The sequence below is a fragment of the Pollicipes pollicipes genome, unplaced genomic scaffold, assembly GCF_011947565.3.
Source record: "Pollicipes pollicipes isolate AB1234 unplaced genomic scaffold, Ppol_2.1 Scaffold_5724;HRSCAF=6776_pilon_pilon_pilon, whole genome shotgun sequence".
Taxonomy (NCBI): Eukaryota; Metazoa; Arthropoda; class Thecostraca; order Pollicipedomorpha; family Pollicipedidae; genus Pollicipes; species Pollicipes pollicipes.
The window spans coordinates 42,778,158-42,800,274 of record NW_023596746.1 but is presented as its reverse complement, the minus strand read 5'-3'; the positions used below and the strand labels follow the sequence as shown (position 1 = coordinate 42,800,274).

General features: G+C 52.0%; 1 protein-coding gene across 1 annotated transcript; it reads right to left on the bottom strand.

Moving 5' to 3' along the window:
• Nucleotides 1–5,369: 5,369 nt before the first annotated feature.
• On the bottom strand, nucleotides 5,370–21,154 carry LOC119103082 (protein tipE). Its single transcript, XM_037226530.1, has 5 exons — nucleotides 21,087–21,154; nucleotides 17,922–18,844; nucleotides 13,973–14,125; nucleotides 8,665–8,718; nucleotides 5,370–8,041 (listed from the first exon to the last, which is right to left on the bottom strand). The coding sequence occupies exons 2-4, from the start codon at nucleotides 18,797–18,799 to the stop codon at nucleotides 8,685–8,687; spliced, it is 1,065 nt and encodes a 354-aa protein (XP_037082425.1). The 5' UTR covers nucleotides 18,800–18,844; nucleotides 21,087–21,154; the 3' UTR covers nucleotides 5,370–8,041; nucleotides 8,665–8,684.
• Between the last annotated feature and the right edge of the window lie 963 nt (nucleotides 21,155–22,117).

Here is a 22,117-nt window from a genome sequence, read left to right as displayed (position 1 = left end):
TAACAAAGGGTTTGTTGGAATGGCCGTACTAGTGGGAGAGTCACTGAAGGCGACTGTGGCGGACGGACCTGATCAGGTCACAGCAGGCTCCAAACTGGAGTCGCTCTGGGTCCAGATCCGTGCTGGCTCTCGAAAAGTGATGGTGTGGTTACTGTACCGGCCCCCGACACAGACGCAGGCCCGAGTCACTGCGGACCTCGGTGAGCTGGAGCAGCAACTCCAGAACATCCTCACCCGTCACAGTGGACCCGTCATCATATCCTGTGACATCAACATCGACACCTGCAGCAGCAACGAGAACACCGCGGCCAGCAGGTTCAGAGAGTTCCTCACAGCATGCTCTCTGCAGCAGCATATCAGCGGACCCACGTTCCGGTCGTCTGGCTCCACCATCGATTGTATTTGTACAAACGGTGGTGTTGAGCGCGCCGGCACGCTGCACTGTGACTATAGTCCCCACAACTGGTCACGTGCTCTAGTGCCGCTACCGGACTACCGCCCTGCGCCGTGCGCACTGACGGCCAGGTGCTGGCGCAAACTGGACCTGCCGAGGACGAATCGACGTCTCCAAAATGTGGACTGGGGCCCAGTGTACGGCAGTGTCGGTCCCGGAGAGCTGTGACACTGTTTCCATGCAGTGACTCGCCCTATCGTTGATGTTTTAGCACCGACGAAACGTTTAAAAGTGCGCCATCCGACAGCACCACCGGTCACGGAAGCTACTAAAGACCTGATGGCCCGGCGGCGTGCCGCACTCCGTGATTATGACCCCGAGACGCATAAGGACCTAAACCGGCAGGTCAGGTCGGCAGTGTGTCGTGACACGAGGGAGGAGATTGACAGGCGTGCACGGGAGGATGGGCCGAGCTCGATGTGGCGCAGTGTGCAGCCTGTTGTCTCATCTAAGCCGCCAACCAGGTCCACACCTGATGCGGACGCGGACGACATGAACCGGTACTTCGCCAGCGTTGGTACCGCGACCGCCCGCCAGGTGAACTCCTCGGGGCCGGAACTGACGGTAAGCCTGCCGCGCGTGGCCACCGGCTGGTTCCAGGTATGGCCCGTTACACCGGAGCAACTGTGACGCGTCATAGCCCGCATGCGCAACAGTACATTGTGCGGCGCAGACGGATTGTGTATCCGGTTTTTTTAAACTGTGTATTGACGCTATCTGTCCCGCGATCGCCCATATTGTGAATGCTAGCCTGACAGCCCATGTAGTTCTCGACTCGTGGAAGTCGACAATAGTACATCCTATCCAATAGACGCCAAAATCCACTGATGCTTTTAATTACAGGCCTATCTCAATTTTACCAACTATCGCAAAGGTTACCGAACGTGTAGTTTACGAGCAGCTGTTTGCATATTTCACCTCTCATCACCTGTTCTCGTCTAGTCAACATGGTTTTAGATCATATCACTCCACTGACACGGCGCTTCTCACGGTACCCGACAAAGTTTTTCAGGCCATGGACCAAAGGGAAATAATCTTGTTATGCATACTGGATCTATCCAAGTGCTGTGATGTTATCCCACATGATGGGCTCCTTAGAAAGCTTCAACTGTACAATGTTGATATACGTCGTTCTGCGAGTTACCTCCAAAACCACTTTCAGCAGGTTCTCGTCCGGAACCCAGGTGGCACTTCCTCTCTGTCCGCGGCATTGCACAACCCGATCGGAACCTACCAGGGCTCAGCGCTCGGCATGCTGCTGTACAACATTTATGCTAGTGGTATGCCGCTGTATGCTCATCACGCATGTATTGTGCAGCACGCGGACGACACGCAGGTTTTAGTGAGTAGGAGGCCCGGTGATATTGGTACGTTGATCACATCCATGAAGCAACATCTTTCACACCTGTCCAAATGGTTTGGCAAAAATGGTTGAACATTAGCGCACAAAAAACACAGCTCATAGTCCTCAGCACGCGTCAAAATCTTCGGAGCCTGCCACCGACTAGAAGCAAATTTATGGGCGCCACTGTAGCCAGCTTTGCTTCCGTTCGAAACCTGGGTGTTGTATTTGACCAGTGCAGGACGTTCAAGGCACACACTGATGACGTCGTGCTGCGATGCATTGGGGTTCTTATCGGCCTCAGCCACAGCCGGCACAGTCTGCCTCAGGCCCCACTCATTACTCTAGTCCAGGGTCTAGTCATCTCACTCATCCGTTACTGCATCTGTGTGTACGGAACATATAATGCTACTCAAACATTACGACTGCAGAACCTGCTGAATTTCGCAGCACGAGTCACCTCTGGGCGTCGGAAATATGATCATGTGAGCGCTTTTTTAAGGGATCTCGAAGGGATGTCTGCTGGCAACATGTTCTTATATAATACACTGACACTTCTGAAACGCATCCTGGAAAGATCCCAGCCGGATTCGCTATCTGATCACCTTATCCATAGACGCCATATTCACTATCGCACAACGATGCTGGATGATATGTTACATGCGCCGGTGATCAGATCCGAATTGGAAAGGCGGGGTTTTGTTTACTCCACCGTGACCACCTACAACGCACTACCGCAGAATATTCGCGAGCTGAGCCTTCCACAACTCAAACGCGAGTTGCGTAGTTATATCCTGCAGCGGCGGATCAATAACGGATAGCGACGCCTACTTCACATGACTTAAGCGAATGTGAGAGAGTGTGTTCTGTGTATGTGTGCCTGCGCGTGAACGTGTTTGCGCGAGCTTCCCTGACCTGCAATGTTTTATTTCCATGACACGGGCTCTGTTATAGCCACATTCTGAATGGATTGGGATTATGACGTAAAATAAATAAATAAATAAATACATAAAGGTTAGGCAGCGAGCTACTAGATGCTCATGGCCCTCCACATTGATTTAGGCTCTTTTTTATCTTATAGCCGAGGAACCGCTTTGTCCTATAGAGGTCCTTTCTGTAAACCTGCCCGGGCACTTGTGATCGCTCAGGGGCATTAATTTATGTACAACGGTCCTAGGTAATTTCCCTTTGCTAAGTGGGCCCTGTGCTCTGACCAGGGTCATAAATGTCAACCTCCTGGGACACTTTTGATTGCTCAGGGGCCCATTATGTTAGTCTTGGTGCCTAAGCCCTATAGCACCAGTTGGATTTGCATCAATTCATTTTTACGCACAATTGTCGAACATAACTTTACCTGTCGCCGGCGTTGCATGTGCTTTTTCCGTCAAATATTGAATTTGTGGCGCCTTGTATACCTGGGCATCACATTTTTTACGTAAACTCGGGTCTAGGATATTTTGTACTCCTTCATAATAGACGTGGCAAAAATTCTGGCTAGCCGTAAATAAGCTAGTAATCAAGTTCATGCTTGTCTTTCATGTCATTTAGCATCCAACTGCAGTTTTTGCCATCTTTTTCCAAAAAAAACCTTAGGTTAAAAATGACAGAACGCATCGTGATCTAGAGAAAATGAATAAGCTCCATGCATGTGCATATGTAGTACGCGTAGGTTTCTAGGGATGCGCACGGTAAAGTGGGTCCCCGTGTAAAAATATGCTAAGAATTTTGCAATTTACTGGATGTAATGTCACGATTTTTTGGACGAGGCCCCAAACTTTAAGGGGTCACACAAAGTTGCATGCCCCCCAGCCCCTTGACTAAATCCTAGATCCACCCCTGTTCTATTGAGAGACCTATATTCATCATCCTTGACCGCCTGTAGCATCATCCCGAATTTCCTCCTATCAAGGTTTCACGTGCCCTTTTGAACAATCGCTGAAAGCCTGTACGCTTAAAGTTCCTTTTTGCGGGCCTGATGGACGGATGTGTTGTGATATTGAAGGCGTTGCGGTGGGCTCTCCTCACGGACCTTCATTCGCCAAGTTCTTTGTGGGACATGTGGAAGCCGACAAGCTTCAAAGTGACGAAAGAAGACCGGGCACATCATGTCTTTATACAGACGATATCTTTGTGAAGCCCAGGGACACTGAGCAGCTAGAACGTCTAAAAACACGTGTCAAGAGCGATCTGGCTTCACCTTCACAAGAGAACTAAGTGCGGAAAATGTAACACCTTTTCTTGACGTAGCTGTTGATCAGGATAAGGAACGGCTTGGGAACTACTGCGACCGCATCGTGGCCAGGCAGGGGATTACGAACTGGTGGAGGCCTTAATCCGTTCAGCACGAGTTAAGAGCAGTGTGCCCTAACTGACATCGTGCCGTTATACACGCATCTTGGTTGCCTCCATCAGCATGGTTACAGTCGTGATCGTGCGCTGTAAGTGGCTGTTCTACTCTGATGTCAACACGCCGGACGGCGACGAGTTGAGAACCACTCCTGGCCGGTTGACTCTGCGTTAGTTTTACAGAGCACCCACAACAGGCTCAATGACCACTTCGGAATATGTGCTAACATAGGATCTCAAAAGAAATTGTTTCTTTACGTCATCCAACTCCAGGTTTCATTTCTGCTAGCGCTTAACACTTTACATCAGATCAGATCAGGTCATCAGATCATCAGATATGTGCCAGCGGGGACGCATCAGGTAAAGTTTTCGGCGGGGACAAAGTCCAGTTTTGGGGGATTGCAATTTGCACCAATTTGATGGCCTTAATCGGAGCCCCTTCTGCAGTCATGACCTTTTCAGGCTTATGGTATGGAGAGGAGTGGATAACGGTAAGGCAGAACTACACGCACCTAGAGGCCCACCCACCAAACGTAAGTGTGCGCAGGGCGCTTCGCCGGGGAATGTGCTGGGTGCCCGGACCAGTTCCCCCCCCCCTCCCCCAGCCCGCGCCAGGGGGAGCTTAACCCCACTCGTGGCTGGTGCGTGTAGCCGGCGCGCATTCACGGAGTGTCGCGAGGACTCAGAATAAAGCAAAAAGGAGGAAAATTGAGTGGATGCCATTGCGCTAAAGCTGTACATCATCAACGCAAATTTAATTGCTTTTCACCATGGCTGGCTGTTCGGATTACCTATCGTATGTGTCATACAAAGCAAGAAATCTGCACTTTATTGCAACGCTGGACTGGTTCCACGCTCAAGCAAATCACGTTACCTAGATCCGCGGCTGTAGTTCTCGACCGTTTTGTGCAATGTTTTGCGAATCCAGGGTTTTAATGCCATCTGTACTGAACACAACACATTTTCTACCCAGCCGCCAACAACGAAAAGCTGGCTTGACATAACTCAACACCTTTGTCAAGTAGCGTAGCTGGGGAGCGTGCCCACCACTGCGGGACAAATTCGTGGGGGGTTACCAATTATTTTTTAGCACCCACATCCTTTCTATTGTTCCTTTCTCCAAAATGTTGTGTAACTGGGTCCCTCGGGCCTTCTTCCATCGCGCGGATCCCGTTTCCAGGGCAGGAAGACCGCTCGACCGATCGCAAACGCCCAATGTATTACATGTTAATCTTTATCGTGCATCACGGCCGAGGCAGAGCGCGTCAACGACCCTGGATCGGCACAATATCGAAGTCGGAACGAAGCAGAGCGGGTCAACGACTCTGGATCGGCACAATATCGAAGTCGGAACGAAGCAGAGCGCGTCAACGACTCTGGATCGGCACAATATCGAAGCCAGACCGAAACAGGCAATTGGGATATTATATATGACTGATGCACTAGCACGGCTATCACATCGTATAAACCTGATCTCGGTTACCTTTATGTAACCATGTTTGACGAGAAGCCCATCAAGGTTTGTTTGAAGTGTTCAATCAAATTAGGAGCATTACATGCGCAGATAGCTTGCTAAGAACACCAAGCGACTGCGAATTAGGAGAGCAACGATCATCAGCTACATAAACCTGCGTAGTCAAGTGCCGAAACAGACTATTTGAAACACTGGACACGCGCGCTCAAATTGTTGCATGTATCACAGGCAGTTCGCCAGCTGTGCGGATACCGATAGCCATGCACCGGCGTAGCATGTGTTAAACCTGTATAACTACAGCGGTAGGTGAGTTTCAAGCGTATGGCGACATCAACTTAACTAGCAGACCAACCCTCCACTAACACGTCGACAGTGACGCGAGCAGAGTGGCCACTACGCGCGCTGCATGACGTCATCACCTGGATCCAGTGACCGGGACCAGCGCCAGCGTAGGGCCAAGCAGGCATTGGCGGTTGGCTGGCGACTGAGCGAGCAAGTGAAGAGATGTATACAGCGATGAGGTGCTGACAGGGGTACTGAAGGGCGTTGAGCTCTGGTGGCACGAGTGGAGACAAGTGTGACGTCGCTGGCCGAACAGGTGAAGGCCGGCCAGTCCAAACACCGGTGTTGTGCGGCTGTGAGAGGGGCATGTGTGACGTCACGTCACCGTCCTGGGGTCCACTGCGGAACGGCCAGCACAAGCTGGCAGACAACGTGATATAGTGCAGACAAGCGACTCTGGCCGGCCCGATCTCGGCTCAGGGCACCGTTGACCTTCCGTAAAGTCAAGCTATTGCACGACAGCGCGGCGCTAAGCGTCCCGTCACGTCTCCTGGCGCCCGGCGCGCACGCCCCAGCTCAGCACGACCGAGCGTCACTACGAGGCCACATCCGCGGCGCCTCACTCCACATCACCAGCGGCGGGGCTCGCCCGCGCCTGACGTCCGTCTCCTGGAAGAGCCCGCCTTCCTGCAGTAGTCCACTGAGCGTCACGTCGACTTATCCTGGAAGTCTGGAGGCCGGGCGGCGGGGCTGGGGTGAAGTCTGACCGCGGCCGACAGCGCCGGATCCACTCCGTGCGCGCTGCGGCGGCTGGGCATCTGCGCCCGGCCGACCAGCCGGATGACTTCTGAGGCCACCGTACAGGTGGCATACGTCGCGCAACGAGGCGGCAGTATGATGAGAAATAAGCGGATCTAGCCGGCTTGCCGTTCCCGCCATCTAGCCAAGGTTGCGGCAAACAGCCACCGGTCGGCCCGCATGACGCCGCTGGAGCACGAGGTCGACCAAAGTGAACACCCGTGAAGCTGTGTGACGCACTAAAATAAGCATCGCAGTGTTCAGATCAATATCGGTATTCATAGAACTTTACAGCATGCTATGCTTCGACGGTCGGCTTCTCGTCAATCACGAATGACACCACGTCTAGCCTTTAAAGCAGCGACCCAACAATGATCATTCAAGAACTTTTCGCCCAAACTTTTGTGTGCGAGACTACTCGTCCAGGCCCTTTCAACCAATCATTATTGAGCAACTCTGAAACAGTGGCCAGAGTGATATGAATGTCGAATTAACACGCTACCAACAATGACAAGCGTTGCCTAATGAGGGCGATGCTTTGGACGATCCTTTAGCAGCCTTTGTGTGATAGGTACTTGAAACGTACAGCAGGTCTACACACGGCCACGAGGCGGACTCATTTGTGCCAAATTATCGTCATCTAGGACATGTAAAACGAAGATCGATGAATGATTAGCCTGAAGTTCAAATCACAACGGTTGCTCTCGATTGGATTTGTTGGGCATGGACGTCGTCGTCTGGCTGACGAAATGTCTAAACCACTGACCGCGGGCTGAGAAGCTGAATGAAATGGAGGGAGAGCGCCTACACCGTACCAACTCGCGTTGTCACGCACATTATTGCTCGAACGAGATCGATGTCATAACCACACAAGTCACTACATGAGTACGATACAAACATTTTAACGATCTGCAAGTTTCTATCCAGTTGGGCTTCCCACGGGTTGTCCTGGCTATCGAGGGAAGGTCGCATAAAACGATCAACATGACGTCCCAATTTTCGACTGGCCGGCAATCATGACAACTATCCGCGGCATCCATTGCCTACTCGTGGCATTGGTTGACATTCGTTCATGCCTGTCCGCAACATCGAGCAGCGATACCACTGAAGCACGAGCGTGCACCCGCGCCGTCCATAATCATCAGGCTTGCTGGGCGGGAACGCTCCGTCCTTGCTGCCCGAATAACGAATCACTTCTCCGTGTTATAGTCGCTCTCTGACGGTCATGGTGCCGCCTTCAGACAACATCCTCTTGTCGTTTCGGCCGTGATCAGCTGCACGCCTAACTTCAGTTGCGATCCTCCCATGTTCAGCACGCGAGACGGAAGCCAAAGATAATCGTATGCTGGAAAAAACGTAGAGCATTAGCCCCGGAGCGCGCCTTCGAATCAACATCGCATTAGGACCGCATTACCCGAGGTCAGACAACAGGCTGTAAGTGCAACGAGCGCTCAGCTTCGAAGGCGGCGCGGCGATGCGTCACGTTTCTGTGTCCATCGGCACGACAAAAGTCACGTTTCTGTGTCCATCAGCACGACAAAAGTCACGTTTCTGTGTCCATCAGCACGACAAAAGTCACGTTTCTGTGTCCACCGGCACGACAAAAGTCACGTTTCTGTGTCCATCAGCACGACAAAAGTCACGTTTCTGTGTCCATCAGCACGACAAAAGTCACGTTTCTGTGTCCATCAGCACGACAAAAGTCACGTTTCTGTGTCCACCGGCACGACAAAAGTCACGTTTCTGTGTCCATCAGCACGACAAAAGTCACGTTTCTGTGTCCATCAGCACGACAAAAGTCACGTTTCTGTGTCCACCGGCACGACAAAAGTCACGTTTCTGTGTCCACCGGCACGACAAAAGTCACGTTTCTGTGTCCATCAGCACGACAAAAGCCGGCGCAGACTGGGCTTTAGAACGTAAACTTGAATGAAGTACTTACTTTAACCGGGATGGTTCAAGGCTTACCTGTTTTCTACTTGCAAAGCCTACGTCTCTACCGGTGACATCGTACTCTTTCCGCTGGAACATAGGGAGAGTACGTGAGGTCAGAAATAAAGAACACCTGGCCATCGTAACGACGCACACGGCACAGTGGTCTAATGCACCCGCTAATAATACAGGTACATTTTTGGCACACACGGCACAGTGGTCTAATGCACCCGCTAATAATACAGGTACATTTTTGGCACACACGGCACAGTGGTCTAATGCACCCGCTAATAATACAGGTACATTTTTGGCACACACGGCACAGTGGTCTAATGCACCGGCTAATAATACAGGTACATTTTAGGCACACACGGCACAGTGGTCTAATGCACCCGCTAACAATACAAGTACATTTTTGGCATATCGAGCCAACATTGAGCACAAATAACTAGCTATCGACCAATTCTAAGGTCCTGCATAACTCCAGTCTAAAATGCGATGTAGCAAAGAAAAAAACGACTCGGAAAGAAGGTAAAGGCTGTGGTTGAGGGGTGAACCAAGACGCAAAGACTGGAATTTCAACCGCTAGCTGCACGCTTCCGCGCCACTGCGATGTGAGGGTTAGCAATGCATATGGTAATACATACACCATTTAGGGATCTGCATGACATAAGAGTGTGGTACATAATACAATTAAAAGGAAGAGCTACGCTCAGATTTTTTCGAAACCAAGGGTACTTACCTATTCAAACAATTTGGACCTATTCGATACACCAAGGGGTAATGATAAAACAAACATGCCAAGTAATCACCGGGATATTGTTCTGGGGATACCCAACGCTTCAGGTAGTGTTCAGAGGCGCCAGTCAGTCACCTGTAACCGCGACCATCCGCCCGCTCGCAACCATGAGCTGAGACTTGTGACCCCAAATACGGTCTGCAATGTTGGGTATTCTCATAATGTATCCGAACGATTGGCTGTATGTTCCTTAAGCAGCGCACCTGGTATACTGGAAGTCGGCTTACGTCGGTATAATAAAAGTCACACACCGGAAAACCAGGAGTTCGAGTTGATTCTCTATTACAATAAAAACAATATCTGCATTCGTCATGCCGTTAGCTACACTGTTTAGAGGTCACCTCCCGAAAAGCCAAGGAAACCCCATCGAAGTGACACGATGCAGTCCGCCTGCCGCTGTGACCGTGTGCAGCTGAGCAGAGGCGCTGGACGGACCCAGTATCGACCGGCCACACTTAGTCTAATGGGCCAGCGTGCCCCGGACCGCGGCCAGGGCTCCTAATTATAGCGGGCGTCGGCGGCAGAGGAGCCGGCCAGACACGCCCGCAGCCCGCTGGCAGGTCATGGAATGCTGGTTCAGGCGACAGTCACGCACTCCACGCGACCCGGGCGAGGTCGGCACCGGCGCGCAGTCGCCCGCCGCCGACGGCAGGCACCGCGCGCCGGCAGCCACGCGTGTCACCGAGCCCGGCAGTCGGGGTGCGGGCACCGGACTGGGACAGAGGTGCGGGCACCGGACTGAGACAGGGGTGCGGGCACCGGACTGAGACAGGGGTGCGAGCACCGGACTGAGACAGAGGTGCGAGCACCGGATTGAGACAGGGGTGCGGGCACCGGACTGGGACAGGGGTGCGGGCACCGGACTGAGACAGAGGTGCGGGCACCGGACTGGGACAGAGGTGCGGGCACCGGACTGAGACAGAGGTGCGGGCACCGGACTGCGACAGGGACACGCACAAGACTGCGACAGGGACACGCACAGGACTGCGACAAAGACAAGCACAGGACTGCGACAGGGGCACGCACCGGACTGAGATAGAGACACGCACCGGACTGAGACAGGGACACGAACCGGACTGAGACAAAGGCACGCACCGGACTGAGACAGGGACACGAACCGGACGGCGACAGGGGCACACACAGGACTGAGACAGGGGCACGCACAGGACTGTGCCAGGGGCACGCGCAGGACTGAGACAGGGGCGCACACAGGACTGAGACAGGGGTGCGCACCGGACTGAGACAGGGGTGCGTACCGGACTGAGACAGGGGTACGCACCGGACTGTGACAGGGGTTGCGCACCGGACTGTGACAGGGGTGCGCACCGGACTGTGACAGGGGTGCGCACCGGACTGTGACAGGGGTGCGCACCGGACTGAGACAGTGGTACGCACCGGACTGAGACAGGGGTGCGCACCGGACTGAGACAGGGGTGCGCACCGGACTGTGACAGGGGTGCGCACCGGACTGTAGTCTGGCGCGTGGGCCAGATTGATCGGAACACAGTTGGCTGGATTACCCCGTGTACCGACGCGCCCCGTACAGACGGGACGAGTTTTGTCTGTTTTGTCTGCCGCGACCTAGTGCAGCGTTGCAGCTTCCCGTCCACCTTTGGGTTACGCCTCCCAGATGGCCTCACTGATCATAACAATAACCAGGCTCTAATTTGGGGGGCCACTGAGCGACAATGTGTGAATTACATTGACAGCATCAACATTCAGCTCCATGCGCGACTCACGACTATCCAACTTATCTATCCAACCAGATCAATATCCAGGGTTGCCTGTGTGCGCCCCAGAGTGCCCGTCTTGTACAACGGCGGTTGGCTGCCGCCAGAGTTTGGCCGGACCGGGAGTGGGCCGTGCTTAGCGAACAGTCGGTCGGCGTCCCCGCACCGACCACTGGCACGCCCCGGTCGTCAGTGCCGGGGGCCGGCCACCGCATAGCCGGCGGGCACGCACGGCCACCACCTCAGGTATGCGGCAGAATGACCTCCGCTTACCGCGCGGCTCAGTGCTCAGGGACGCCCCAAAGATCGGAGCGCGAAGGGAGCGGATCGATCCCGTGTGGGTCTTGCATTCCAATCCGACTCACTGGGATGGCTTTGGATCGGAGGGATAATGAAAAAAGGTGGGGTCAATGTGCGGCTTTGAATCGGATTTGACTTTAGATTGACACCGCCTTGTGGCCTTTGATGGCCCGACAGGAAATCATCGAACGCTCTGTTAAAACACGTCAACTTTTGGCAATCCTGTTTGCATTTCAACTCTTCTCAACACCACTATCTCAAAACCATTGCACAATTCATTGAAAAATGAATCACTCTGAGGTGAACGAACAAGTGAAATCAGTGACTAAACAGTGGAAACGCGCGGCACTGGAGCACCTGTAAAAGCCCGTCACAAACGGATCAATCAACCAATGGCAAAGAATTCAATCTGTCTTAAAAAGCATGCCAACAATTTGTGAGTTGTCAGATGCAAACAACATTATGGGTTACGAATGGCCACCTAAACTTAACGTACTCATCTGATTCTGAAAGGTAAATACTTAAACTGGATAAAATGCAGGTTGATGCTCATCTGTAACAAACTCCTGTCGAATAGGGGATTTTGGGGTAACCTGGAACTTAATGAAATCATGGAGGTGGGTAACCAAGGAAGGACCGTGATAATAGACCAGAAAATCTAGAGCGCATGGGGGATGGGTTGTAAGACGCGGGAACACGTTTTATTGGACGATGTACTTTTAGCGCTACCTTACAGATATGAGCACTTGGTTTAGAAAATCAAACGTATCATTAGAAAATCAAAACTGCGCGTACGCCTAGCTTAGAAGGACGGCAATAAACTAAAAAAGTATCTGGTGAAATGGTCCATCTCGAAGCCGAAGTGTCCGGGTGACAATAGATATCATTTATTTACGTCTGAGTTCCAAGGGGTTTGCACGCAAAAAAGTGGGTGACGAAATTAAGTGTAAAGTGTGTGAAAAACATGCGGAAGACATAGTCAATGTCGGGGAGTCCACGCGCTCTATTTATTAGATGTAATAAACGCCTGCGAGACGCTAAGAACAAAGCAGGGAATACCCCCTCTCGGTAACCGTTTTGTGGACATAACACGCTCAGGCTGAAATCCAGGGAGGTGATGAACCTTTGCCCCTTTCAAAGTTCAAAGTCATCAACGGAGCACGGGACCACCCAGACAGGAAAATAAATGAATCTATTCTTATAAAAAGTCAGCGACCAACCCTTAACATACAAGGTTCATCATGGTCGATCATGCGAACGTGATATGTGCCTTGATGTGTGGTGCGTGCTTGCTTAAAATCGCTTACATGTATAAGTGATGCACGATGCGTGATGCGCGATGCTTGCTTATTTGAAATCGTTTGTATGTAGGATTGCTATATGTGTGATGCCTGTTTATTTGAACTCGTTTGTATGTTTGAATGAGCCGTGATACGTGATGCCTGTTAACTTGAATTTGTTTGCGTGTACACGCATTTTTCGTGTACTATAATTCTTAGATATGCGCTGTATCGTAGAAACGGCAGGCAATTGCCCCTTGTTTAATCCCCTGAATGTTGGTGACCTGTATAACCTGTGGCTCGCTGCTAAAAAAAACCCTGAAAAATCGAGTAGGATCATTGGCAAGCAATTTTGAATTTATTTCTGCTGTTCATTTCGATAAAGGCATGTTGCCGAAATATCAACGCATCTATATTTATATTCTACTAGTTTTTATACGAGGAATGAGGCCGTTACTGCTGTCTTATCCATGTGCATAACGCTCCTCGTAAATGCGCTTAACAACTTATGAAATCGGATTGGATCAACTTTGAAGGAAGTTTATGCGTTAGGATGGTACCTGGATCTGCCCTGACCGGATGAGGCTCGGATCAGATCGGACAAAAAAAAACGCATCAGCTTTGCACCACGTCATCCCCGAGACGTAGACGACCACTGCTGCCCCCACCGCCTGTTCGCGTGGCTTGTGCGTATGACGAATGTATTCGCTTAGAACAGGCGCCTCCGGCACGCGGCCTGCTCACGGGCTGTAACACTAGGTGTGGCCTATAATGCGGCTCTCGTTGGCACGGCGATGTAATGTAGCCCCCGGGTGCAGATGCGTCGCAGGGATACTCATAGCTTACGTTTTAAACCGTCCGCAGGACTCGCGGACGAATCGACACAAAACAATCTACGTAATTGCATAATCGTAGTTATGAACGTAATAGACAGGGGCCGTCCCATCCGACACTACCCATGGTGGGGTGGATCCACACCCTCGCTTTCGTCGAATTCCCCGCTGTCCGCCTCGACCACACCGCGTCGGCCCGCACGCACCTGGTGAGCCGTCAGACCCACAAAACGTACCCGGCCTCAGTCTCGGCGGCCGCCTCGTTCACACCGCGTCGGCCCGCCCGCACCTGGTGAGCCGTCAGACCCACAAAACGTACCCGGCCTCGGTCTCGGCGGCCGCCTCGTCCACACCGCGTCGGCCCGCCCGCACCTGGTGAGCCGTCAGACCCACAAAACGTACCCGGTCTCGGTCTCGGCGGGCTGCGTCTGCGGCGTCACCTCCAGTGGCTCCAGCAGGTTGTTCCGGTTGCCGCTGGGCATGCGGCCTGGCTTGAGGTAGCGGCTGGGCGGCCGCGCCTCCACCACCTCCTCCATCTCGATGTTGTCGCCGGACCTGCCAGCGTCCTCTGTCAGCTTGGTCGTGGCAGGCGGTAGGGGATGGTGGTGCATGCGACGACATGGACGTGACGTCACTGGAACCTGGGACGTGACGTCCCCAGAGCATGAGACTTGGCGTCACCGGGGACCTTGGAGGTGCTGTCACCAGCGACCTGTTGTGTGAAGACGTCGAAGACCTGGGATGTGACGTTATCGGAGGTCCGGGATGCAGCGTTATCGGAGACCTGAGGCATAACGTCACTGGTGACGTGAGATGTGATGTCGTCGGGACCTGCCCGGCGATGACGACACGATACGGACTACACCGTGAGAAGGACCGATGTAACGGCTTCTCGAAATTAGACATGATTCCGTTGTCCTGTATTGCCTCGTTCCTGCTTCTTTGTTTCGTTATACCTCCCAGTCCGTTTTAAAAAGGCGGGGCGAGGATCAAGTAGCACTATTCACGTTGCTGTCAGTGGACGAAGACATTTGGCCAGATTGTAGCGTTCTGGTGATATGAAGGTAACTCTCACGATGCCAACGTCATGTTTGCTATCCAAAAATTGTGATGTAATCATCTCAAGCATTACGAGTTCATTTTAATATAAGTTCTTTGTCTTGACTTGGCCTTACCAAAACCCTTTTTAATGATTTGGCACAGCATTAATCTTATTGAGCCATACAAAAATATTCAGTGAAAGGCGGTGAAAGCTGTGCTGATGATTTACAATTGGTAAAACATTTGTTCTACAAGTTGTCGCTGCATACGAAACAACATTTCCGACAATTTTTGATGTCAACATGGTTCTTATGTAAACTCAGCATTATGCGGTGGTACGAGCTTTACGACAGGGCCTCGAGACTGTGGCGATAACCAGCCGTCAGCTGAACAAAACGGCGCTAAATTGGATAGATCTCCTTCGTGCTGGATGTGAGTTGAGACTGATAGTTATATCAACCATTCGCACACGTCGCAGTGACTTTTTGGGCTGCGATTTTGTGGCCTTCTAGTTAAAAATGATTTGAACGGAAAGCGTTTTTACTCGACCCGATACAACCATGGAATATGGGTTTGCGTTGGCTGCTCCGGGGTTCATGTACATAAACCATACTCACCTAAGGGGGTCAGCGGTAAATCAAATAAGAACATCTCGTCGAGGTGGCTTGGCAGCTTGTTGCTTGCTTGTTGTTGGAGGCAGTTATACGGTTCTCCCAACGACGCTGCTAGATCATCGCACATGATGATACTGCTGCAATACCACCTCTACTTGATACCATGGCCAACGCTCAGATGCTACACAACAGTACTTCTACAGTCAACACCTATATACCGACATCAGTGCTACACGAAATACTGGCTACAGAAATACTTCTAACGACCCAACTGCTACATGCCCATCGGAGTATCTAAAATTTTAATCAGATCGTTTTAAGAGCACATTTTAGGGGAGTTGCACTATAACTACCACGTGATGAACTCAGCATGACTGGCAAGGGTGGCCAACATTCGCACATGACAGAGTTTCGTTAACTACTCAGTCATTGGGCTATCGGGCGTTTCGACCGTACGGTCATGCAATGCCCCAGTGACGTAAGAGTTTCACGATTTGCATCTCATCTCATCCCATCCCTGTTTTACATCTCTGGGACTTCGGTCTGAGACTTGCATAGGAGACCTCTGTATCCCATCAGCGCTGAGTATAAAACTAGCAATAACAACAGTTAAAAAATCTATTTAAATGATAACTATACTGTGTTAGACTCTTGAAGATGCCCATGTGTGTTGGTTTGCACCATGCATTTTGACCACTTCTGTTTCAAACATAAAATTATACGCATATGGCCGTGTCATGTGTGACAGCTGTTCAAAAAGCTCCCTTGAGTCATCTAATTTTCCCAGCTCTCGAACTGAAGCAGGTGCCAGTGGGCTGCCGGCCGCATGTTTGGTGTCCTCTGCGAATTATGCATGTGCAAACAGCAGCAAATGTCCACGGAGCTTAGACAACGACTGGAAATTGGCTGACCTTTCGGAGCGTCACATTACAAACAGCTCTGTCAGAAGACAAAAGTTCTCCCCTTCTAGTCTTGCAATATTCTATTCAGTGGGCTGCCGAGACAAACAGTCTTCATGCGGCATCGATTTATGACAGCCTCACATACGCATGACATCTGTTTGCAGCTTTTGGTCGGTCACGAGTGTAGACATTTCCACATTATCGTAACGCCAAACTGGGCTTATCTATGATTTGCCCAGGTGTGCCGTCAGAGATTGGCACGTAGGGCCAAGTTCCTGGCAAACGTTCGAAAAGGCGCGGTTGAATACGAATAAGACTGCAGCGGCGCGCTCTTCTGCCATTTACATCTCGGTCTGTACTCTGTACCTGTCTGTACTCCTCTCAGCGCATACCGGCGTGTGAAGACTGTACGAGAACAGCAATGTCAGATCGCTCTCAGAACAGAGTACAGATGCCAGGCGAAGCCAAGAAATGCTTTCGAGGTGAGATGCGCCTAGGCATAAAGAAAAGCAATTCAAGGCACTGGCAATATGAAGAAATGAAGTGGTAGGCAAAAGTTCTACATCAAATGCCGCCAAGTGGGTCATGGCATCCCACTGTTTACAACCCACTGCTTCAGTATTGGCGCCACCCTGGTCATATCTGCGCACGCTGCAGTTATGGGGATGAGCACATGAATTTCATAGGGCTTGTCGCATTTCCCCTCGTATCGAGCCATTCGGACACCTCTGCAGCACAACGTGTCAAAGGAGGCGGGAGTTTTCCCGGTTCCGCCCGATCACACCGAGGAAGCTCTGCCTGCTCACAACATATAGCACAGCGCCGGCAATGCATAGCAAGGTGCCGATCGGGCCGGCCTGGGACGGCTGGCCAGGCCCGGCTCCGAGCGAGCACCCAGCCGCCGCGCCGCCCCGCGCCTCATGCGAGCCAGCGACACGGACAGCGCCGTCGCTCACCGCCCTCAGCAGACGGTCTCGCCCTCGCCGCCCGCCTCCTCTTCGTCACCGGAACCGTGACCATCGACCGACAGAAGGCCGACGGAGCTGGGGACACGGCCACGAGGTGACCCATCGCCGCGCCGCCGCCGCTACGGCGGCGCGCTTCAGGGCGCGGGCGAATGACATGTTATCGCCGGCTGTAAAAGGTGACGTGCGTCCGGGATTGCAGTGTCACCCGTATCGATCACACTTAAGGAAGTTATGTGGCAGCTGCTGGGGAAGCACACGTCGGAATAGGGAATGAACAACGGTTTCTGATAGGTCCACTTTCAGTGCTCTGTGAACGTTTCCATCAACGTAAGTGAGCAGCCATGAGCAACGTGACACACGCTGGCCCGGTTTCATCAAAACAGAAAGCGGTCGATGTGACCAGCTTGCAAAAATAAACCATTCTTCACCTGAAAAGCAGTACTAGTCGATGGTAAGCGATACACCGTCATGCTAAGCAATGTCCAAACGAATGCATGTTGTTACTCTGCATCTGGCGGCCAGCCCCACAACGGCTGGCTAGAGGCCAGCAAGTTGGCCGCGACGTCTCATCGGTCGCCATCCGAGCCAATACATGCCCAGTCTCGTCATCAGCAGTCTGTCTCAGCTGGTAGCGAGTCTCGTCATCAGCAGCCTGTCTCAGCAGGTACCGAGACTCGTCATCAGCAGTTCGAGTCAGCAGACGCTGGGTTTCGTCATCAGCAGCCTGTGTTAGCGGCTATCCAGTCTTGTCATCAGCAGCCTGTGTCAGCAGCTGTCGAGTCTCTTCAGAAGCAGGTTGGGTTAGCAGATACTGAATCCCACTCACCCGCTCTCCTTGCGCCGCTCCCTAGACAGTCGCATCACTGTGGCATTGATCTTGCTGGAGATGGACTTGATGGAGTACGTGCTAGTGGCGTTGCTACGCGTGGCCACTTGCTCCTGCTCGCGCTCCAGTAGACACTGCGCCTTCTCCTCCAGCTCCTGCAGCGCCGCGGCCGCCTCCTTCCGTTTCATGCGGTGGTAGGCGTGCACGAGGAACGCCACCGACACGCCGAAAGCGATCAGCGGCCCGATGATGGAGAGCAGCAGGCTGTGCTCGATCTCGGCCGGGTCCAGGGCCGTAATCACCAGCGTGGCGTCCACCCGGCTGTAGTAGCACGGGAACGTGGTGTTCACAGCGCGGTAGGTCTGCGCGAACACCGTGCAGTTGAGCGACGGTGGGTAGCCGCAGCCCTTGACGTTTGGGTAGAGGAAAGCCTCGTTGTGCAGCCACTGGTGGTCGACCGGGCGCCGGCTGCAGGAGAAGTTCTTGGCGTCGGTGTAGGCCACCAGGATCTTGACGCACTCGAACACCTCTCGCGTGCAGCCCTCGCGGCACGAGCTCCACTTGGAGCAGTTGTGTGCGCCGGAGTCCTCCTGGTACGAGACCACGCAGCACGTGACCGGGTCCAGCGCAAAGTCCATCTGGATGGTAGTCACGGCTGGCTCGATCACAAACGGCACTAGGAAGAGGAAGCCGAAGAAGGCGCCGATCGCCAGCAAGCTGAAGAACACGGTGGAGTAGAAGTTGATTTTCTCGACGTTTTCCTCGTACTTCTGACGCAGCCGCTGCCGCAGGTTCAGTAGCGGTGGAGGCAGCTCCTCCTCCTCCTGCTCGTCCTCGTCCTCGTCCGACAGCCGGCTGTGCTCGGCCGAGATCGTCATGACGTCACGGCATGGCCGCTCGTGGGAGGTCGCGACACACCTCACCTGCGACGCACCGTCGGTGTAAGTGTGCGCAGTCCACGAGGCTTTGCAGATGTTTGAAATATGTGATCTTATCTGTTGAAACGTTTGAATAGGATCACTACTGTACATCTGGTTGAGAGAATGCAGCGGGCATCCGCATTCGCTTGCCGTCTTCCCACCAAAATTCGAGAACCAGCAGAGTGTCCTACAAATGGATTTAATGGTGTCAAAATGTGGGCAGCACTGTGATGTATCATCTACCCACTGTCTATGCAATTTTGAGCGTACGCTTTACCGCGCCTTGCACGTTGCGTGTGTTACATGAGAAGACAACTGCACATTTCGTCAGCTCCTTGTGTGTTTATTCTATCCTTGTTGAGTTTTCAATGTCAGATAATTTGTGGACGCTAATCTAAAGATAACAAATTAAATCATCACCAACAGCCATTCATATGAGTCTAAGTTAGGAAATGCTTCAAGAGGACCCATCCCCAATTTCACAGGTTTGTAGCACACAGGACACGCATATGACTAACAGATGAGAAGCGCGCTCCTCCAGGCACCGTTAAACGCGCAACAGCAGTGAACAGATGACGTCACGTCAAAACGTCATCGCAGAACATAACGTCGGACCACAACAACAGCTTTTCAGAGTCTTTTTCCCTACGTCCCTTCCGTGACGAATTTCAGACAGTGGTTACTATGTTGACATGGGATGGCTGAAAAGTCCATAGTGATGCATAAACTAAACTGTTTGTTGACGTCAAACACTGTTTCTCTGATGATGGTCACTTCCCAGAGCTGTAGATGGTGTTTGTCTTTACTCGTTTTCAGGATCTGTGTCTTTTCGATTGAGGGCGTAGGGGTTGTTTTACTGGAACGTGATTTGAGGTTGTGAGTTTTACGCGTATGCCGGTCTGGTGCCTTCTCCACGAGACGCATAGGCATTAGTCATGGTATAAATATTGTAATGTTCCGATGTGGGTCAAACTGCTGAGCCGGTGATTTTCCGTATGGACTCTATGGAAATTTAGACAAATTCATGTTTTACTGCTCTAGAGCTTTTGAGTAACGTCTAGGATAATTTGGGCATTCCGTTAAGGGAGGAAGACAGACGATAGTGAAATGTGTGGGTGCGTCCCTCATAATATGCATAAATCTTCATCCAATATTTTTTACGCAAGTGTTTTAAAATATCAACTTCAGCGTTTTACTCGCTCCGTCTAATGTGACACACTTGACTGGGCTCATTTCAGACACAAAACATTAAGTCTCCATTTGAGGTTGTCAAAGGACAAAAAGGGCTTCATTCGCCGTAAATGATGACGATAAAGCAAAATATTTTTGAGACGCCTCCTGCACCTTATGCACGGAGAACTAACCGCAACAAACTTGGGATTGCAGATGCAAAATAAGCACGGGCCCTCATTGACTTCAAGGCCAGTTCACTAGGTGGCTGCACCTTAAACAATATATATATATATATATATATATATATATATATATATATATATATATATATATGTCAACCCGCAAGACAAAGCCCTCGTGCTGGGAACCACCGGCTGCACTCAGTTGCCCGATCATGGCCGTAAGCAACCGGCAAATTCAACCAAATTTAGAATACATTTAAGCTAGCATTGTGCAACGATGTGTACACATGGGTCACACCATCACAGCTCTGTTCAGTTGGCATTTTACTATCAGGACAGAGCTGAATAACTATTATATATAAACAGACATTATACATTCTGAATGCACTCGCCGTATGGATGGGAAAGAGAACGGTGAGGGTCAAATTTTCCCAAGAGCAGACAGTGCAAAAGTACGAAGTGAGATATGGGCAGTGCACAAGCGTCGTGAATATATGCCCCTATCTATTTGTCATGCTATTGCTGCGGGATTTATTTGGAAAATAATACACATCACGGTAATGACTTATGCCAACGTACGAAAAACAAGTAAAGCATTGGTTAGAAATGTCACTAAGCTCATTTAACAATGCTTTTTTGCCACGGAAAACAGCTTTCCCCACAGCAGCTACCAGGAAGCGTGTTAATGACAGTTGTTCCTTCTCACCTTTTCGGGTGAAGAAAAACAGCTGCGTCAAACAGATTTGCTCCACTTGGCTTTCAGAAAACGCCCCCCACAAGATGATGCCAAGCACCCGCACATCCACCAGCGGCGTGCAGTATGAGTCTCCACACCATAACCACACACAGCAAAGAGATTGTAGGGCTGCCTACCCTCCACCAAGGCTGACCTCCTACGTCCAATGCAGAGCGAACCTGTGTTGGGGCGGCGACATACCTGGGCAGGGGGCTGCCGTCCATGTCCAGTGGCAGCGGCCGGGCGCGGCTCGTCGACGCGGCGGAATCGATCACCCCTCCCACACCCCCCGCCCTCCACCCGGCCACCAATCCAGGCGGCGGCGGCGCGCGGCCGACGGAACGCGTCGCACCACCGGCACGAGAGCGTCCGCAACCAGGGCGCCGCACGCGGGGCCGTGCAGGCATGTCCGTGGCCTCCGCACGCTTCCCACAGCATGTAAAGGGCCTGCCCATGCCGACCGCAGCTATCCGGGGGATCCCTACGCCACCCACGGTATGTCCGGGATCTCCGCGAACCGCCCACAGAGTACTCATGGCCTCCACACGCCGTCCACAGCATACCCATGGCCTCCACATCGCCGTCCACAGCATACCCATGTCCTCCACACGCCGTCCACAGCATACCCATGGCCTCCACACGCCGTCCACAGCATACCCATGGCCTCCACACGCCGTCCACAGCATACCCATGGCCTCCACACGCCGTCCACAGCATACCCATGGCCTCCACACGTCGCTCACAGCATACCCATGGCCTCCGCATGCCACCTATAGCATCAAAAGGGGAGCACTCGCCGTCGCCAAGTGCTCCCTATGCCGTGGGTCTTTCTACTATGCAGCGTCGAGCGAGCTTCATAGAGGTATTGGGCGCGCCAAAACATCATGCTTGGATTAAGCATGTGCAAAGCCGCGGCATGCTTATCAGATTATATCATGTGCCTTATAGCCAGCAGCGCCCCTTTGGGCTGTATAATTCTGCAAAGTTTGACCACGACATGGCGGCTAAGTAAGTAATACGCACTTCCATAACTTTCATCGTGGCAGCGTTAGACCACGGGATCACGTCCAGCGACGAAGCCCGATGTGCCATCAATTTGACTGTTCTGTGTGTGTTGAGGTGGAAAGACCAGTTTTAGAATGTGAGGTATCTTCTTGTTTTTACAAAAAAACATAGGATTAGAGC

Excerpts from the sequence above, each read along its gene's own strand:
- LOC119103082 (XM_037226530.1), bottom strand. The coding sequence starts at position 18,799 with ATGACGATCTCGGCCGAGCACAGCCGGCTGTCGGACGAGGACGAGGAC. Across the intron at positions 14,126-17,921 it reads GAGCGGCGCAAGGAGAGCGG|GTCCGGCGACAACATCGAGA; the intron begins GTGAGTGGGATT and ends GGACGCTGGCAG. Across the intron at positions 8,719-13,972 it reads CCCGCCGAGACCGAGACCGG|CGGAAAGAGTACGATGTCAC; the intron begins GTACGTTTTGTG and ends CCTATGTTCCAG.